The 21663-nt window shown below is 43.7% G+C and overlaps 1 protein-coding gene across 5 annotated transcripts in view; it reads right to left on the reverse strand.

Annotated features, from left to right (window-relative positions):
• LOC147102311 (uncharacterized) overlaps positions 1-11481 on the reverse strand; it is a 70699-nt gene extending 59218 nt beyond the window's left edge. For all 5 annotated transcript variants that reach the window (XM_085964734.1, XM_085964736.1, XM_085964735.1 and 2 more), the window contains exons 1-6: positions 11308-11481; positions 8623-8774; positions 7067-7257; positions 6546-6753; positions 582-1861; positions 202-311 (exon numbers count right to left, since the gene is read on the reverse strand). In XM_085964734.1, coding sequence (XP_085820860.1) covers positions 202-311; positions 582-1861; positions 6546-6753; positions 7067-7257; positions 8623-8774; positions 11308-11462 — 2096 coding nt within the window. In that variant the 5' untranslated portion in view covers positions 11463-11481. The remainder of the gene's footprint in view (positions 1-201; positions 312-581; positions 1862-6545; positions 6754-7066; positions 7258-8622; positions 8775-11307) is intronic.
• Positions 11482-21663: the final 10182 nt, after the last annotated feature.

Raw genomic sequence — 21663 nt, forward strand, 5'->3', positions numbered from 1 at the left:
ATTTATTTTGTCATCTCTGCTGGCGGACAAAGAATTGCTGGGTTGGGCATAAACATCATGGACAATTATGCAAATAATGGAGCCCCGTGTAATTACATGTTACCTTACGAGTACTGGATACACAAAAACATACAGTGCTCATAGATAACTGTGCAGTAATTACATATAATCAGAAAGGCAAAACTAAAAAAGGAAATTCACCTTTGAGTAATGCGGATTTTTCTATTTCCTGACAGGTACATGCACTGCTTTCTATATTCTTGCTGCTTGCCTTGTGCTGGGATTCTCATAGATATGCGGCCTTTACGAGCCTGCAGCAAGAAAAAAAATGTATTTATAAAACACTATTATTATATACCACAACTTGCACCTATATAGCAGAGTGCTGTTTCCCTCCATTTTGCCAGCTGAGCATACATTGCTCTCCCCATGATGATGGGAAGCAAAGTAATGCAGCGTGATATGTAGAAAACAATAAAGAGCAGTTCACATAGGAAGTAAAATTTGGTATATAGAAAGCAGTAAACCTCATAAATGACAACAGTCAGGATATGATACATCAGGGGTTATTAGAAACTTACAGGGATAGTATCCTGATCATGAGCATGTGCTAATATATTCATTTTCTTCTTACTCTTGGTTGCCAATTTACCCTTGTGCTGTGATATGGTTTTAAAACTTTCATTAAGTACAGATCTGTAATCAGTCTCTTCATCATTCACTTGCTTCCTCAGTGAACAGGTAGTTTGCGTCCCATCAGCAAAAGTGTCTGATGTCTTCAGAACATCAGAACCGCAACCTTTCGCTACTGGTCCCTCTTCACCTTGAGTCTGACTCAGAACCTTTGATGCTGGTTGAAAGCACCCCACGGGATCAGCTCCCTGTCTCCTCTCCACTCCACACACTGGGAGCTGATAGCATCTTGGAGGAGCCACAGCTAGGGGGATCACAAGGTGGCCTGCACTGCATGGTTTAATCCATTTGTCCCCCTTTTCGTTTTCCCTTTGATAGTCCACTTCATCAAAGCCTGGTAGCTTAGTGTAAGGAGCCCTCTCCAACAGCTGTAAATCACCCATCCCATCCTCTTCCTGAGCTTTCTGTACCGTGCTGACCTCAGGGTTATATCTCCTTTTTATGTTATCAAGGGCACTGAACGCTTGCTGCACTAGGTGTTTTGATGTCTGGATGTTGATCACACAACTGTTGATCGGGTGCTGGATTGACATACTAGTCGCAATATTCTGCTCTTCCTCCAGTGCTCTGCTGTTCAGTGCGTGTGAGGAGATCGGACCATGTTTCTCTTGGTCACTTGCTACATCTTCCACTTCTGACCATTCCTGAGACTCACTTGGAGTCCCATCACTCTGTTCATCTTCCTCATCTGATGCGTATTCTGTGGCTGTTTCCAAACACGCGCTGCTATCCCCCTCGGAGTTCACCCCTGTGCCATAGTGTGTGTCATTGTAATGCAACAGTCCAGTCTCTAAATCATCATCTGCTGACTCCTTGTCAGAGGTACCATGCATTTCTTGCTCTAATGCAAGATCTAGTTCATGTAACTGCTCTGGGACATCTGTGTCGTGTTTGGCAGGCTGGGTTTCTGCTGGCTCAGAGTCGTAGTGCTGCTCAATCTTGTTCCATGGGCCGTAGTCGTTGCTAAGTTTATCTTTGCTGTAAACCTTTTCCTGGACTCTGGACCCTGTAGTACCCTCAGGTCGATTTTGTTCTGTTTTCCAACAATCATACAGTACCATAATCTGCTGCGATGGTTTATGGTTCAAATCTATGATGTCACCATCTGGTTCTCTTTCATTCTTTGGACTGAAGCTCGTGCGACGACCCAGGTTGTAATAGAAACAGTCTGGAAAATAAAAAAGACAAAGTGGACTCCCCTTTTTTGTTTTTTCCTTCTCCCCACCCCTCCTCTCCTGAAGGCAATTCCTGTGGTGAAGGTTCATGAGTGCCAGTTTTCCTCTGATATTCTGGCCAAGTGGCCAACATTCATGTGTGAGCCCTGACAGTGTGTCTGCAGGTATATGACCACCAAGGAGGGGGGGGAATGGCGGGGGGGCATTATCGTACCTTTATACATGCGCCATTCCAGCAGAGGCCATTGGACAGTGACTTCCTCAAGCCCAGTAGCACTGAGTCCAATTACGAATATACGAAAAGGGAATGGAAAAAATCATCACGTCCATCCCAGCCAAACATGGTACAAACCACCCCCCAACCCCCATGTCGAGTGGTCTCCTGGGAAAGGCGAAAAAGCTGAGGCCAATTCAGGTAAAACTCTGGGAAATTCCTCTCCATTAACCTAAGGCAATTAAGCAAACTCTAGGACACCTCAGCAACTCTTGAGTATCACTAATCCCAGCTACCCCACAACCTACCTTCCATAACTTGAAATGTCCCCCTCTGTCAAGAACGTGTCAAGTTCCCTTTTGAAGGTCTGCGGAGAATCCATACTCGTCGCAAGCTTTGGTAATCTGTTCTAGAGTCAATGACTGTGAAAATAAGTACTTCCTGCCATCTAACCTAACTGTTTGCCTACATATATATTTACCCTTGCTTCCTAATTCTCCTATCCATATCTAGTTCAAATAATCTATGCAATTATAGTATTCCTCCTACCGCATCAAATGAGATCAACTAACTCAACACAGACCAGGTATCAGACATGGGACCAGGTATCAGACATGGGACCAGATATTCGACATGGGACCAGGTATCCAACATGGGACCAGGTATCAGACATGGGACCAGATATTCAACATGGGACCAGGTATCCGACATGGGACCAGGTATCTGACATGGGACCAGGTAGCCGACATGGGACCAGGTATCCCACATGGGACCAGGTATCAGACATGGGACCAGGTATCCGACATGGGACCAGGTATCCGACATGGACCAGATATCAGACATGGGACCAGGTATCGGACATGGGACCAGATATCCGACAATGGACCAGGTATCCGACATGGGACCAGGTATCAGACATGGGACCAGGTATCAGACATGGGACCAGGTATCTGACATGGGACCAGGTATCAGACATGGGACCAGATATTTGACATGGGACCAGGTATCCGACAATGGACCAGGTATCAGACATGGGACCAGGTATTCGACATGGGACCAGGTATCAGACATGGGACCAGATATCAGATATGGGACCAGGTATCTGACATGGGACCAGATATCAGAAATGGGATGAGGTATCTGACATGGGACCAGATATCTGACATGGGACCAGATATCAGACATGGGACCAGGTATCTGACATGGGACCAGATATCCTACATGGGACCAGGTATCAGACATGGGACCAGATATCCGACATGGGACCAGATATCAGACATGGGATTAGGTATCTGACATGGGACCAGGTATCTGACATGGGACCAGGTATCCGACATGGGACCAGGTATCAGACATGGGACCCTCCTAATCTGTATGGACGAAGAAAGACCATTTGGTCCACTGAAGCTCATCAGTACTCTAGCTCTCACAATCTAGCATCCAATTGTGGTTTGAATACCCTTAAAGTCTGCATCTCTAGCCTGCCTGACAGATTAATCCAGACATTTATTGCCCTTTGTATGAAGATGACCCTTCTTGTATTGGATCTAAAAAAAAATTTCATTAGATTATATTAATGACCTCTGGTTCATTTTAAAGTATTAAGTTAGGATTTGTTTTATCTAAGGCATTTAATAATTTATATCATAGAATTACATAGAATATGCAGCACAGAAACAGACCATTCAGCCCAACTAGTCTGTGCCGCTGTTTACACTCCACATGAGTCCCCTCCCATTCCATCTACCTCATCTCAGCCTTTCAGCATATCTTTCTATTCCCTTTTCTTTCATGTACTCGTCTAGTTTCCCTTTGAAAGCATCTAAGCTATTTGCCTCAACCACTTCCTGTGGTATCAAGTTCCACATTCTAACCACTGAGTAAAGGCATTTCTCCCAATTTCCCTGCTGGATTTATTAGCAACTATCTTGTATTTATGGTCCCTAGTTTTGGATTCTCCCATAATGGAAACATTCTCTCCACATCTACCCTGCCCAACCCATTCATAATTTTGAAGACCTCTATCCTACGATAAGGTCCCCCAGCCTTAATAAAAGAGAAGACAAGATAAATGCGGAAGTAGTGATTAGGTGAAATCAGACATGGATTTTAAAAGGAGATTGGAAAGCCCGAGGGAGGTAAATAATTCTGTGTTTTTAAGGTATTGGGAAAGAATAAGTTTAAGTAGGAGACGGTACAGTGAGTCTTGATTTCGACACAGTGAGGATGTAGGAAAAGTGGAAGAGAATTTATTTGGAGTTCAGAAAGAGCAAGAGGGAAAAGGTCAGAGGATCATAGTGATATCAGCAATATAGACAAACAAGAAAGGCTGTACCGAGAGAGGGGTTGGGCTTCGAGGCTAGAGATGGGAGAATACATGGGCATGTGTAACCTTTGGAGGTACAAACTGCAGCTCCAGTGACATTGCAGCCTTGAAATTACAGTGTAAATATTAGCATACGGACATAGAATCATCATAGAAATTTACAGCACAGAAGGAGGCCATTCGGCCCATCGTGCCTGCGCTGGCCGAAAAAGAGCTCTCCAACCTAATCCCACTTTCCAGCTCTTGGTTCATAGCCCTGTAGGTTACAGCACTTCAAGTGCATATCCAAGTACTTTTTAAATGTGATAAGGGTTTCTGCCTCTACCGCCCTTTCAGGCAGTGAGTTCCAGACCCCCGCCACCCTCTGGGTGAAAAAGGTTCTCCTCAACGCCCCTAAAGTATTCAGAGGAAATTCCTTTGCGCTCCACTTATAAGGTTAAAATAAGGTTAAAATAAACAGGTGAATGCCTCCATTAAAATAGCATATCAGGTAATTTCACACCAGCTCATCATTTCTAGACTAGTCATTTTGTTCTCTTGTACCATGTTTAGCGTGGAGGTCCGTTTGTATTTTGCTCCCCTGTACCCATAACAAATTCACAGGTAATTCCCATTTCATTATAGCAGTTACCAAAATTCCAATTTCCCCACATAACCATCCTCAGATTTCGGTGTGAGGTGCTTATGTATGTTAATCATCACTTGCTAGCCAAACAGAAATGCTCTTACAAACTAACATTGTACTGTACTTTGTAAACCAGCACATCTTGGATTTGATTCTTGGTCTGTGCTGTATCATTTGATTTCAGCTGAGGCAGTGGTTGGCTCACTACCCCGATCGGGGGGAAGGGGAAAAAATCTGGGTCATTATCACATTCCTGGGTTTCTGCTCAGTGACTCCTGCTAGAAATGTAAGTGAGTAGATGTCAGGGGTGAAAGAAAAAAGAAAGACTTGCCTTTATATAGCGCCTTTCACGACCTCGGGACGTCCCAAAGCGCTTTACAGCCAATGAAGTACTTTTGAAGTGTAGTCGCTTGTAATGTAGGAAACGCGGCAGCCATTTTGCGCCACAGCAAGCTCCCACAAACATGAATGTGATAATGACCAGATAATCTGTTTTAGTGATGTTGATTGACAGATAAATATTGGCCAGGACCAGTGTCCCTTTCGAAAAGCCCCGCATGCTTGAACATCTGAATCGGCCACGCAGCCCATTAAAGGGCCCATGCAACGAAAAAAAATTAAGAGGGAACAATGGCCAGGACATCGGCGAGAACTCCTCTACTATTCTTCAAAATAGTGCCATGGGATCTCTTATGTCCACCTGAGAGGGCAGACGAGGCCTCGGTCTCATCCGAAAGACGGCTTCTCTGACAGTGCAGCGCTCCCTCAGTACTGCACTGGAGTGTCAGCCTAGATTACATGCACAAGTCTCTGGAGTGGGACTTGAACCTACAACCTTGAGAAGTGAGAGTGCTACCACTGAGCCACGGCTGACAGGATTGGGTTCGGCTTTGATGTCCTTCATATTGTAATAACAGCGACACTCACAAACATGTAGAATGGCCACTAAAGGGGATGTGGAGCCGTACTACAATAAGAGAGCAAGACTGGCATTTATATAGCATCGTATTTACGTCTCGCAGAAACATTCCAAAGTGCTTCACATAGTTAATTACTTTAAAGTGTAGCCAATTGGCACAAAACCAAATCTTACAAACAGCAATAAGATGAATGATCAGTTTTTGGCGACCATGTGGCAAATTTTGAGACCAGGACATCAGGAGAACTCCCTGCTCTTTGAATAGTGTCGTGACAACCTGATGTTCATTTGAACTACAGGAACAGGCAGACAGGAGGAAGGCTTCTACTCAGTCCTGCTCGGAAGTGTCAGCCTAGATTATATGCTCATGTCCTGGAGTGCAGAGTCACAGGTAATGGAGAGGAGGACGTTGCGGGGTGGGGAAGGGGTGCGAAAGGGGAATTTAGACTGAAGAAAAATCACAAAAATATCAACTTAATTTGAGAGATTGGCAAAGGAAGATTAGAAAAAATGTAAACTATCTACTTTTGTGTACAAATGCTGATTAAAGTTCAACTGTACTTTATTTTTTTTTATTACTACACCTTTCCTACCTTGATTCTCTGTTGTGATTTGGACTTGTTCTAAATACTCAGGCTTTCTCTCTTTGCCAGCATTCTCCTCTTCAAGCTGTTCCTGCTCTCTCCTGTAGCCTGCTCTGTCTGAGCTGGCCGCCACAGATGTGTTGATATCATCGTATAAGCTCCGCACTTCAGAGTGAACATTCTCAAAAGTATGTTTCTGCTGATTGCTAATCAGATCCTGTGATAAATGAGAATTGACAGATATATTATCCAAATAACACATTTTAACTGCATATCCTGCCAATGTGATATATATAACCAATCTCAAATTAATGTTAAATGCAGCACCAGTGATCCTTATAAAATGCCTTACAAAAATCAAAATAAGGAGTCTATTTAACACCACAGGATCTCTGTTTGTTTCAACTACTCAATCATTTTCAGAATTACTGTTAATTACGTTTTTTATGATATGTTCAGGACCAGAACCAAGAGTCATTCCTGAAATGCTCATGAGCTGTTTTTTTCCCCGAAACAACTGGGTCACACACCTTGATGTCATTCCGCAGAACAAACCGGATATCTTGAAGGTTCATTGTCCGATTCTGAGGCTTTACTTGAATCCCAGTTCGCACTATGTCATAGTATGGCTGAGGAACTTGTTCACCTACGGCTAAATATCGTCCAGCTGCTATTAACTCCTTCAGTGCAAATCCATCCAGATCTTCCCAGGGAACTGCGTCTGCATGGGAAGTTCATCAATGAGAAACTTGATAGTATATGACTAAACGGGCTAATAAAGTAGGCTGTTAGAAAAATGTTGCCCACAATACCACAATTTTTAACAGCTATTCAGCCAAGTCAGTCAAAATGTTAAACCAAAATGACATAAAAAGAAATACCTGTACTGCTTGTTACTCCACCCTTGCTGTAAGACTCACACATAATGATCCCAGTATTATGATTTCACTAAAGCATAATGTCGGAGAAGTTTTCTGCCTATGTGCGAAAAGCATGTAATAGTGCAATTACAGAGTTTGGTGATGAAATGCTGTGGGGATTCCACTGGTCTCCCGCTCCAACACTGGAAGTCCCAGGGAAATGTTTTACAGAAATTCTGCAGGAGGAATTGTTCAGTCTAAGATAATCCTATAAAACATTTTACTGGGAGGTTGGGGTACAAAAGTATATTACCCTCTATTTTGGGCTGCACATCAACCAGGCTGGGGGATGGGGGGGCGGAGGGGGAGTACCTGCGGCTGACAATGTAGAAAATGACCTGGCTGGCAGGGAGATTCCCAGCCACTGCTCAAGACTGGAAGACACACATCGGGAATTGCAGACACAAACCCATGTTCTTCCACATTATAGCACAGTACGTTGGAAACCAAGGTGGTGTGCCTTTGTGTGTTTTTATTTGTAATTGTCAGAATCTTTGAAATTAGCATGAATAAACATAAAGAAATTGAACACCAGGAGTGAATGCAGAGTAATCTCTGACTTTAGTCATCTCCCGACTTTATAAATAAGTCCTTGTAGAATTTTGTTGCCAATATGTAATTTATATGCATATCTTCTTCTTAGGCAGTCCCTCGGAACCGAGGATGACTTGCTTCCACATTAAAAATGAGTTCTCAGGTGACTGATGAGTCCAATGCGGGAGCTACAGTCTCTGTCACAGGCGGGGCAGATGGTGGTTGAAGGGGCGGGTGGGTGGGGTGCTTGGGTTGACGTGCGCTCCTTGCGCTTGGCTTCCGCTTGCTCCTGGCGAAGAGACTTGCGGTGTTCGGCGCCTTCCCGGATGCTTCTCCTCCACTTTGTGCGGTCTTGGGCCAGGGATTCCCAGATGTCGGTGGGGATGTTACACTTTTTCAAGGAGGCTTTGAGGGTGTCCTTGAAGCATTTCCTTTGCCCACCTGGGGCTCTCTTGCCGTGTCGGAGTTCCGAGTAGAGCGCTTGTTATATTGTTATAATATATGCATATTACATAGTATTTACAGCACTGAAACAGGCCATTTGGCGCAACAGGTCCATGCCAGTGCTTATGCTCCACACGAGCCGATTAGGATATTACCTTCATCCTACACACTAGAACTGCGGACTATACCTGTAAACAGTTCCTGAATAAGAGTACAAAGACTGTAGACATCTGACTTGATAGTGGCAGGTTTGCCCCGAATTATCTCTGGTGCTAGCCAGTTGTAAAACTGTGGAGGGATAGGGAATCGGGAGAGATTGCTGTGTGTGCCTCCATCAATGCTGTGGAAGTATTTAAAAAAAACTATAATTAATATTCATGCATTTCTGAACTAAATTTATTAAGATTTTTGAGTTTCTCTCCTGTACTATATTGATTAGGGAAACTAGAGTGTGACTGTATTTTAAAATGCAAACTTTATTCTTCATTTTAAAGTTTAATTCTCCACTTAAAATTTCTCCCTTGCCCGAGCAGCAGGGAGCTCAGAAAACAGACAGGGAGGCAGAAGAGAATGGGTGGGAGAGGGTTAAGACTGGGCAGAGGTATCAAAGGCTACCAGGCTGCCAGGCAGCAGCGAGGTGGCCATGGGTCGAGCCAACAATGAGTCAGAGAAGCGGAAGGTAGGCCGGGGAGCGGCAAAAAATGAGTAGGAGGAAGTCCATGCCAGCCGAGACCAGGCATAGGAGAAGCCGAGAACAGACGGGGTGGGGAACCCTGTCTGTTTTTTGGTATAATTTTGATACTTTGAAGTCTGACGGTCTCACACTAGATGCCAGACTCTCAGATAGATAGATAGACAAATGGACAGACAGAAAAACTTGGTAGCACTCTCGCCTCTGAGTCAGAAGGTTGTGGGTTCAAGTCCCACTCCCAGGACTTGAGCACAAAATCTAGGCTGTCACTCCAGTGGAGTACTGAGGGAGTGCTGCGCTGTCAGAGGTGCCGTCGTTCGGATGAGACGTTAAACTGAGGCTCTGTCTGCTTTCTCAGGTGGATGTAAAAGATCCCATGGCACAATTCCGAAGAACAGCAGGGGAGTTATCCCTGATGTCCTGACCAAAAAAGTTGGTGGAGTACAGCTAGACTGTATATGCCGACTCAACTGAGACAAGAGAGATGGAAGTGCAAATCCTCAAGCAGTCAACAGGGGTCTCACTGCCTGAATCACTTAAAGTTCGATTGTAAGAAGTCACACAACACCAGGTTATAGTCCAACAGCTTTATTTGAAATCACAAGCTTTTGGAGCGCTGCTCCTTCGTCAGGTGAAGTGAAGAAATGCATTCGGGTAAGCATTCTCCAAGGCGGCCTTCGAGACACACGACAACGCAAAATCGTCGAGCAGAAACTGATAGCCAAGTTCCGCACCCATGAGGACGGCCTCAACCGAGATCTTGGGTTCATGTCACGCTACATGTAACCCCACCTGATGCAGGGTCATCCAGACTCGAGTCGACATTGGCTTGTTCTCTCTACACAGATGCGGCCGGACCTGCTGTGATTTCCAGCAAAAAAAATGTTTTTTGTCTGTTTTTTTGTTTTTCATACAGGCCCCAGCATCTGCAATATTTGACCCCTTGTGACCCCACCTCATTGTTCTTTGATGTAATGTTTTCCTGACTGACCTGTTTGGACACCATTCACACCTTTGATTGCTGTGATTATTTCTCTGCCGAGGTGTGATAAATGGCAGTTGGAAACATTACCTGTAAACATCTGACATGATTCTCTGACTATATAAGCTGTGTCTTTATGCATTTCTCCACTTCACCTGACGAAGGAGCAGCGCTCCGAAAGCTTGTGATTTCAAATAAAGCTGTTGGACTATAACCTGGTGTTGTGTGACTTCTTACATTTGTCCACCCCAGTCCAACTCCGGCATCTCCACACCATGGCTACTTAAAAGTTCGAACATTGGTTTTTCAGCTGCAGTGCCTCATAACACCAACAGAGGTCTCACTGTCACATCTCAATGTTATTCTTCATGCAGTACTTGATAATACCGACAGAGACTGCCCACACATTTAAGTATTTTGCACTGCAGTATCATAGGAAACCAACAGAGGCTTTTAAAACTACAGCAATGTAAATTGTCGTACTGATCCAATAGAGGTCTCTGCTTCTTGGTTGTAAGGGTGTACATAGTTTAATATTACTGGAGGCTCAAGCACAAACATAAGAACATAAAAATTAGTAGTAGGAGTAGGCCATACGGCCCCTCGAGCCTGCTCCGCCATTCAATAAGATCATGGCTGATCTTCGACCTCAACTCCACTTTCCCACCCGATCTCCATATCCCTTGATTCCCCTACAGTCCAAATATCTATTGCTCTCTGTCATGAATATACTCAACGACTGAGCATTCACAGCCCTCTGGGGCAGAGAATTACAAAGATCCACCACCCTCCGAGTGAAGAAATTCCTCCTCATCTCAGTCCTAAATGGCCGAACCCTTATCCTGAGACTATGCCCCCTAGTTCTAGAAACTCCAGCCAGGGGAACCAACCTCTCAGCATCTACCCCGTCAATCCCCCTCAGAACCTCTCTGCCTTGCCACCTTTCTCCTTGCTTTCAACAAAATCCTCAAAACATTCCTTTTCAACTGTACCTTTGGTTCCCCATCCCAGCTTCTCCATTCTCCTCCCTTTCCCCATGCTGAGTGTCCACCATATCTCTTTCCTCCTTATTGCAGACCACAGGATATCAGGCTTCTGTCAGAGGATCTCACGGTTTACTGGATTAATTTTGATGGTGATTTATAGAGAAACGCACTGTCTTCCAGATATAATAGATATTGGAAATCAGTAGATCCGTACCTTTCGACCATGTATTCAAAGTTGCTTAATTTGGCAATGCCAGGCAAAACAAGCTGCACAGCGTGAGAGGTGACAGCTCGATGGATGTACCCCCGTGAGTGAAGGTAAAGGACAGCATCAGTAATCTGCAGGAGCATCTGTACAATCGTCTCCATGAGCAAGACTGGGAATTCTGAGCGCTGAAAGACGAACAGTTAAATAAAAGAAACTATAGATCAGCATCAAGTATAAATTCCTTACTACCACATAGCAGACCCAGCATTAATATCCCATTCCTAATAACAACCTTCAAGGTCAAAATACAGATCCGCTGACTGGGTTTTGAAACAAATGATTTTCTAGTTTTCCGTCCTACAGTTCTACTGGTGTTGCCAGCATTGATGCTAATTGTAGCACCCCCATTGCTGTCCCAGCACAGACTGGTGATTGAATCTACAATTTTCTGGTCTGTTTTTTTTAATACAGTACTGGATGGTATGTTTAGCTATTAGTCCATCTGGGAGCCCAAAATTATTCATTCTGAATATAATTCTTCATTTTCACATGTAAGATGACTTCATTCATGGGACTGGCACATTATACTGGAAATGCAGCAGAACAACACTTTTACTATTAACTGCTAAATATTATACCAGAATGCACCTATTTTCCAGTTCTACTCCTGTGATTCATTGTGCACACTGCGTCAGATTCCTCTTTAATGGGAATGATCGGAAACAGTGCGTCCTATATTAAATATCGTGTGATGGGTCCAAAGACCTGTCCAGCTTCACTTCATAAGGAATTTTATACTTTATATTTTTATATAAATTTGTAGCTTGCGTTGGGCAGTGGAATGTTTAAAGTGGAAGTTATGGCTGCTGTGATTTGACATTCTACCAGTGCTGGGACCATTCTATCCTATGTGAAACATCTTAGGACATTTTATTACAATAAAGTCATTATATTACAGCGAGTTGTTGTACAGTTTCATCTTCTGCTATACTGCTATGAGTTTACAGTGACTCTATATTTTTAATTTTTCAGGTAAAGTTTTACATCATGCACTCATATTCAAAGGTTACTGAGGAGAACTAATAAGACATCATGGGCGCGAAATTCGGCTGCTTTGTGCCTGCCGTTAGCACCGGGCACAAATGGGTTTTCTCCCGGGCGCGGCGATATTAGCGTCCCACGCTAAATTGGGCCGGGTTTTTGCGGAGGCGCTAAGAGTTAGCATCCCGCTCCTGTAGGTACCACCCCGCTCGACTGCGCCGGCAATGATGACATCATCGCTGTGCGCAGCGCACGTATGCAAAATTAGGCCACGCCCCCTCACTTACCGCCTGGCACTAACAACGACAGCATCAGTTGCAGTCGGGAGTCCGCTCTGCGGGAACTATTTAAAGGCGCCATCTTGGGGAAACTTTTTTGTCAGCCATAACTCTGCTGAGACATTGTCAGACAAGCTGCCGAACATATGCAATTCCACATTGCTGAATCGAGTAGCCCTCTCCCTCTCCCTTGCAGCAGCTATGGCACAAAGCTGTCTCAGTAGCTGAGAGCTCCCACTCAAGTGCAGCAATGCTGATAATGAGCAGCTGCAGCTTGAAATTACCTCCCTTTTAAGAGCTGGAATAAGCTCGAGTCAAGGCTTGAAGGCTGATTGCTGAATGCAAGTCAGCTGAAATTGGGTAGCGCTCCTGCAGCGTGCCACTGAGACCATTAGCACCTCATTTACCGCCCCGCTTCATTCCTGGGGTGAAAACGCCTAATTCTGCAATATTTTTCAATGGATTTCGCCGGGCGCTAACTTTTCAAAAAGTTAAAAGTTAACACCCCAAATGGGGCGCTACCCAATTTCGCACCCCGTAACTTTTATTGCTTTGGAACAGATGGTAAAAAGCTAAGTGAAGTACTCTACTAATATCTAATTTGATTCATTATTTTGTTTCTGTATTTTTCCTTCATGTAATAAACTCGATTAGAAGTTCTTAGCCTGAGCTACATGGTTCAAATTAGAATAATATTACTGTATAAAACATTATTTGTTTCAATAAGCTGTCCATTCTGTAAATAACATTACTGTAATTACTAAAAGGTCTAAGTTATATTCAGTTTGAAATATTAGCTTACCCTCTCATGCAATACTCCGTAAAGGGAACCAAGATTAATCCTCTCATACACTAAACGGATCTGATCCAGATCAGACAACTGGCACACAGCCATCAACAGCAGGAAGCTCGGATGCCGAAGCTGACTGCAAGGCACAACAGAATTTGGATATTGTTTGTCAAAAAAACTGTGGGGGTTATTTTAATCTAACCCGCCCAGCGGGAATGGGGCAGGTTCCGACCGGACCGACTCGGCAAATTAGCACCCCCCCCCGCCGTGTGTCTTAACACTTTTAGTCAATGAGTAACATGCAAGTAACGCTGTCGTGATCATTCAATTTAGAATATATGCTCCTCTTACAATTACCCAGTAATCACTGCAGATGTTTTCTCAATAGACCTGCGGTAATTACAGCTGATAATCCTCCTGTGTGAATATGATCAAGCATCAAAGACATTCAGTATACTAACAGTCCGTGTTCATCACTGCACTATTTTACAAGAAGTCACTCAGTAGCAACGGATTTGCTATTGCCAATTTTTTCCCAATGGCTCTGATACTTTAACAGCTAGTTCACTGGGCTTGCTGCTATAATGGGCACATGATAGTTTAATTGCTATTTCGTCAATCAAATTGAGAAATTTGCTTTAATTAATAACTAGAACTGGGTGCTACACTGAGTTAGAGCGTTGTCCGTAACCCCGGGGCCCTGCGTTTGAATCCAGACTGGGCTGATCATCAGTGTCCTTTCTCTCACCCAGAGAGCCCATAAGGAAACCTGGTCTGGGAGGTGGAAAATGTCACCCAAGCAGTGGAGGGGGTGCTTCTGATGTTGAGGTTAAAGCGCATTGTTGGAGCAGCATTGAGGGAGCTTTACTCTCTATCTCACCATGCGATACCTGACTTGGGGATGTTTGAGAAGTTCAACAAAAAATAAATGATTAAAAAAAAATTGTTCACACTAAACCAATCATCAAATTTTGTTTGTGCCAAACCATCTGGAAATAGATTTTCTAAGGCACATTTCACATTTACATGGGTTAAAGTAGGAGGTTGGGAGGAACAAGATACCAGGCTAAATCCTTTAAAATAAATGGGGGTTGGTGTCTCTGTTAAAACAGTGGATGGCGAAATGTCAGATGAACATGTTAGCTGTCCATCTGCTAGTATCAGCAACAGTCATTTCTAGCATGAGCTGTGCAGCTTGCTGCTGCTCCAAAGAGCTGTGCCATAAGGTGGTAGGATGTGGTTTTGACACTGTGATTACCAGATCTTGGCTATTCAGGCTGTTACAAGTGATGAGCTGAGGATGGATGCTTCTCCAGAAGGAGAGTCGCCGAGCTCACTCTCACATACCTCCTAAAAGCAACAGAGGTGGAGGACTAGGGGCAGATTCCCTGCGTACTCCAGCCTGTGTTACCCTGTACAGTGCACTCCCAGCTGTCTATTATACTGTAGATAACACAGAGCAGGCTGTATTATCTGTGTATTACACACCCCAAACTAAAAACGAACTGAATGTAACACACTTAGGCCACTCCCCTGACAAACCCTTCCTCTGATCAAAGAATGTTCTAATTGGTGTTTATGGAGGACAGCCACAGATTTAAAAACTTAAAATGTCCTAACAACCCTTACCATTTGAACTACTCATGATATCAGAGGCAACATTCTCACAGGGAAAAACTTTGGATCCTGCTCCCAGTTCCTGCTTCTCCTGCGGTCTAGCACAGCTAAGTGGCACACTGTGAGACTAATTTCCCCCTTCTGTGCAGAGCCAAATCATTTAAAGTGGAGACATCTTCAGACTAACCTTCAGAAACAGCACTGAGATTTCCCCCAATTTTGCTCTGATTCTCCATTTTTAAACAATGGAAAGCGCTGATGAAATAAGAATATTTTATTCAACCGAAAAATGGCGAAACCAAGTTAAAAACCAGAAATGCAAAACTCACTCCAGCCTGTATGTTATCTAGTGTGCCACACATTCTGGTCTGTGTGTTATCTTGTCACACTCTCTGACTTGTGTGTGCGTGCCTCACATTCCCGTAAGAAATAGGTGTAGGAGTGGGCCATATGGCCCATTGAGCCTGCCCCAGCCTGTCCGTGTGTCACTCTCTCTGGTCTGTATCCTGAACACACACTTGGTCAAGGAATGGTGCATGATGCTGGGGGACTAAAATAATATCAAAATTCCAGCCCCATTGGAGTAGTTATATACTGTAATACCATATAATATTTAGAAAGCTGTTGTCTTTATTTGCTGACCTGTTGTATTCTTGTTCTGCAATCAGCAAGTCAGCCGACAATCGTTTGCTGCAGTTCTGATGTGTGGGAAGATTCATGTGTTTCACTGTGACGCGAATTCCATACCATGTTAAACTGAATCAGAAATAATATTAAACGCACTACAGCTAATCCAATACAAAGCTAATTTGTCATGAAGATCGTGACTCCTTTACCTTTCATGTATGGAAGTTTATGAAATCGTGTCTCCCTGGCCACTCAGCGAGTTTATACAGTGAGTCATACATGAAATGGGGAAACACACGGAACATCGAGGGACAACAACTCATTTTTAAAATTACCCCTTAAATGCCCACCCCCTAAGCCTATCTAGATCAGATTGTGAGGGGCCAGAAACATGTTCACCAATCCAGTTGGAAAGTATAGAGTTTTGAAAAAGGTCTGCGTTTTGATCCTTTCAGGCGTCCTGTCTCCACGTGGTCAGCGCTGCGGGCTGCGACACTCTCTCTTCTTCCTCGAGGTGAAGGTCACGGACAGGCTGGATGTCAGCAGGCCTGGAAGTCGGTGCGGGGAGAGACCAACTGTTTTACCATTTTCATATGGGTTTCATCGCACAGCCCAGTTGGTTCACCGTTTTCATATAGGTTTCACCTATACTTGTCAGCGTCCCGGGGTTGGTCGATGATCTCCCGACAGTTACCCCAGGGCTAGATGCTGACTCGACCTCCCATCTCGAACCTCGATCCTCCGTCGTCTCCGCTTGAACTCCGTACCGATGTAGAAGCCCAGCTGAAGCCCCGGATCCTGTGAACCTCCTCAGAACCTCGATTGCTACCCTGGGTCTCCCAGATATACTTCTCAAAAGAGGCCTTTATCTCCCGCCAAATCAAGGTTAGTCTTTGTTTAACTTTTGGCGAGCTTGTAGCACAGCGGGGTAGTTATTATGTTTTAAACTACTTTGGGATGGCCAGTAACGGCCATCTCTGGTCTGGAATGACCCTGTATTGTTTTGAATGTCTTCTTGATGTCTTTAATGGGTCTTTGATGCTCCCCCTATGAATATAAAACTGTTTCCCTTTGTCTGGGTAAACATATAGATGGCCTTTATCTACAGGCCGATCTGACTGGATCTGCATCCAATCCATATGTATGTGGTTCTGTCTGGTTTCGTTTTCTCCGAAACGGCCTTCCAGAACTTACTGTGTGCTGAATCCACAAAGGCTGTCTGGGGACTGCAGGAACCATTTTAAAGTGTCCCAAAAGCTGGTCACGGGGTCTGGCGGCCATTTTGTATGCCCCTTTTTCTGGGCTTCTTTTAAAACAGTCTTTTAAAATCAAGGCCTCTTCTGTCAATAGACCCTTATAGGACAATGTTCAAATTTTGCGAATCTTACAAAATGCTTTGGTTAGAGAGGTATAAATTGGCCAGGGTCACTGCTCTCGATTGCTATTCGGTGACCCCGGATAGAAGTGCACGTGTCATGCCCATGCAGTCAAATAACCATTCTGTCTGGACTCACACAGGAAGAATCGCCACTTGTGCAAGGTACCAAAGGGCAACTAGCATAGATCATCCTGATTTACCATATGGATCAATATAAACTGTACATAGATCATCCTGATTTACCATACAGCATGATAATACTGTACATAGATCATCCTGATTTACCATACAGCACGATACATACTGTACATAGATCATCCTGATTTACCATACAGCACGATACATACTGTACATATATCATCCTGATTTTTACAATGCACTTGATATAGAAATACAAAAGGATACTGTACTGTAAACACTTACTTAGTCATTGTCGTGTAAGGGCCATTTGCGTAGGAGAAAGTTGGTTCATCATCTGCCTGCACCAATTCCTTCTCATTAACAATTGGGATGGAAGCAAGATAAGCCAACTGTGCTGGTCCATGCACATAGAACTGTAAAATACATAGATCGAAGATAAGGAAGCAGCGTGCAGCTGGATAGTTATCTCAAGGAGAGAAAGGGAATAGAGGAAAGCTTGGTTTTGTAAAAGACTTCAGGGAAAGGGGTCTCTCCCAGTCAGAGTGGAGAAAAACATTTGATTTTATTTTCTCAAATTTATTTTATAATTTATTTGTTCACCCTTTTTTCTCACATGGTTGGTGGGAGGGAGATGGCAGTAATTGAATATTCTAAGCAAGGTTGTTTTTCCCTCAGTACAAATAAAAAGGGAAATAGCAAATTCATGGCAGTTCTATCAGTGTCTAAAAACATAATAAATGGGTTAACTTTCCAGGTGTAGATCCTACATCCTAATTTAATAGGACAAACTCAGCATGGTTTCATGAAGGGGAAGTCATGTTTGACAAATTTGCTTGAGTTTTTTGAGGAAGTAACATACAGGGTGGATAAAGGGGAACCAGTGGACGTAGTGTATTTAGACTTCCAAAAGGCATTTGACAAGGTGCCACACAAAAGATTATTGCTCAAGATAAAAAATCACGGAATTGGGGGTAATATTCTGGCGTGGGTGGAGGATTGGCTCTCTAACAGAAAGCAGAGAATTGGGATAAATGGTTCGTTCTCAGATTGGCAACCAGTAACTAGTGGTGTTCCGCAGGGGTCAGTGCTGGGTCCCCAACTCTTTACAATCTATATTAACGATTTGGAGGAGGGGACCGAGTGTAACATATCAAAGTTTGCAGATGATACAAAGATGGGACGGAAAGTAGTGAGTGAGGAGGACATAAAAAACCTGCAAAGGGACATAGACAGGCTAAGTAAGTGGGCAGAAATTTGGCAGATGGAATACAATACTGGAAAGTGTGAGGTTATGCACTTTGGCAGGAAAAATCATAGAGCAAGCTATTATCTTAATGGCAAGAAACTGGAAAGTACTGTAGTACAAAGCGATCTGGGGGTCCTGGTGCACGAAACTCAAAAAGTTAGTATGCAGGTGCAGCAAGTGATCAAGAAGGCCAATGGAATGTTGGCTTTTATTGCTAGGGGGATGGAATATAAAAACAGGGAGGTATTGCTGCAGTTGTACAAGGTATTGGTGAGACTGCACCTGGAATACTGCATACAGTTTTGGTGTCCATACTTAAGAAAAGACATACTTGCTCTCGAGTCAGTACAAAGAAGGTTCACTCGGTTAATCCCGGGGATGAGGGGGTGGTCATATGAGGAGAAGTTGAGTAGATTGGGACTCTACTCATTGGAGTTCAGTAGAATGAGAGGCGATCTTATTGAAACATATAAGATTGTGAAGGGGCTTGATCGGGTGGATGCGGTGAGGATGTTCCCAATGATAGGTGAAACTAGAACTAGGGGGCATAATCTTAGAATGAGGGGCTGCTCTTTCAAAACTGAGATGAGGAGAAACTTCTTCACTCAGAGGGTGGTAGGTTTGTGGAATTTGCTGCCCCAGAAAGCTGTGGAAGCTACATCATTAAATAAATTTAAAACAGAAATAGATAGTTTCCTAGAAGTAAAGGGAATTAAGGGTTACGGGGAGCGGGCAGGAAATTGGACATGAGTCTAGGTTCGGAATGGTCATGGCCCTGTGGGTAGTGGAGTGGGCCCAGGGGCCGTGTAGCCTGGTTCTGCTCCTACTGTGTTCTAATTCTGTGTTAGATTTCAGGAGATGGTTTTATTCCTGTTCCTGGCTGGGGTGGAGATCGCCTTTACAGAAGGTAAGTACTGTAGAAAATATAGGGACAGAGTGATCTCCTGGAAGAATTTCGATCGCCTAGATGGGTCGGAGAGGAATTTCCCAGATTTTTTTCTCCCAAATTGGCCATTGGGTCTTTTATCTGGTTTTTCGCCTCTCCTGGGAGATCACATGGGTTCGGGTGGATGGAGAGTGATAGAAGATTTGAGGTTAGGATCAGATCAGCCATGATCTTATTGAATGGTGGAGCAGGCTTGAGGGGCCGATTGGCCTACTCCTGCTCCTATTTCTTATGTTCTTATGTTCTTATCAGTTCTTTTCGAATACATTTAGGATTCCACTAGAATAGCAATCAGAGAAAAACCACCCACTATGTTGATGATGCTGCTAAAACAGTGACCAGGAGAAACCTTCCCCTTATGTTTCCAATGTTATTAACACATAATGATCAATGGAAACCTTCCTTCACAACCTCTGCAGCACTCGTCACTATTGCAGGCCCCTGTTGTGCGACCATGTGCAAGTAGAATAAATCAAATTGGTGTTTTGGGGATTACATTCTGTAATTCCGTTTGTCTACAATTAGGGCTACTGGTTTATCATGGCTGAATAAGTCAAAATTAAATTTTTATCGCATGGTGTTTTTGGGATCAGTATCTATGATTCTGTCCATTTAATTGTCAGTCAGTGGCTTTGGCCATACCTTGGTTTTAATTAGAACGTATTATTGAGCTTCTGATCTCAGAATGAACCTTTGGGAAAAGACACCGGGTCGATTTCACGTAGTTCCTCATCAATTGTCCAGTTTAAGAGTGAAATAAGACAGGGGCCTGGGAAAAGGTTACTTTATTTTGTGTTTGCCACAAAAGAACTTAAGGAGGTGAGAGGAAAAAAACAGCATAAAAGGGCGGGTTTGTAAAGTGAAAATTGTGATAAGGGTATCATGAACGTTTATATATTCCGTTTTAAACATTTATCCAGGTCTGAATCCTTACCTTCCCGAATCCAAAGCATTGAACACTTTGTGATGAAATACTTCTGGTCTTAGGGATGCTGAGAAACTCCACATCTTTGTTTCTTAAAAACAGAAAGGATCATAGTTTACCACTACACAATCAATATAAAATCATGCATTATTATGTACTCTGTTAAGTTTTATGATTATAGGTCAACTTTTTATTATTTTTACCATATGAGCAACAATAACTCAAAGAGCCATCTCTGGAAACTGCGCGACAGGTGAGGCCAAGATTAGGGTCGGTTGTGAGGAATCTGTAATGTTATCTTAATAACGTAATTACGAGTCTCACAAGCAGTTATAGAGGAGTGCCATTTATTCAGTCCTGACTCTGTGTCTCTAGTACAGTATCTGAAGCATGGCCAAGATGGCGTCGGATCCCGCCCCCAGATATGACATCAGCCGTCAACCAGCTGTCAATCAAACCCCGCTGTCTTTACGACAGTTACGGTTATCCTTACAGAATCCACAGTCATATAGCTTCCTGGCACTCACCGTCAAGGCCACTTGACCACAGCAAAGAGTCAATGCCTTCCACAGAGGAGAGGGAAGAAAACTGTGGTAGGCAGCAATACACGTACTATCCCCACCACTTACACTGTCTGCGTTTATCCCGGGAAGCCGCCTGTATCGGGCAAACGGCGCTAACCATTTGCCATCACCACAGACGATAATTACAAAGGCACAGCTTAAACTATATTAAGCACGTCGGCTACTTTGTGCAGTTCAGTTCTTGCCTGATTGATGCTGCCCATATATGAATCCGTCTTCACATTCGGTTTTGCTGCTGTGTTCTCGGCTTTTGTTACCATTAGGCAGCCTGCAGCCGAAAATCATACAAACCGGGGACAGAACTGCCAAGGAACTTCATTCATTTAAGTAACTGCATGAGGCCTGCAGCTGTCAATCATCATGGCGAGAGTGGGCAGGGGCTTCCAGCATTTCTCTCAATATACGCAGTGCGAACAGCTTACTGAAGATACATTTTGCATATGCAGAGATAGATAATTTGAATTGTTTATTGCACACAGGACAAAGAACAAAAAAACAGGGTTTCCGATCAAGGCCAGTTCCCATTCTGCCCTTGCAGCAGCTGCACTAAGTTTCAGGATGCCCCTCAGCATGTACTCCCAGACCTTGAAATCTGGGGATCTGAAACATGCAGCCTTGCACATGTTGTTATACTGAAAAACCAGCAGGCTGGCCAGAGGGCCTCTTTCATCATATTGATGCTTTTCCAGCAGCAATCAATCCATATCTGTGTGTGTGTGTTCCTGCAAACAGACCACACAACACAGACTCATGTATAATGGAGCTTCGGGGAACAAAACTTGCAAAAGA

This window comes from Somniosus microcephalus, chromosome 22 (genome assembly GCF_052327205.1).
Source record: "Somniosus microcephalus isolate GS21.2 chromosome 22, FLI_Smic_1.0, whole genome shotgun sequence".
Classification (NCBI taxonomy): Eukaryota; Metazoa; Chordata; class Chondrichthyes; order Squaliformes; family Somniosidae; genus Somniosus; species Somniosus microcephalus.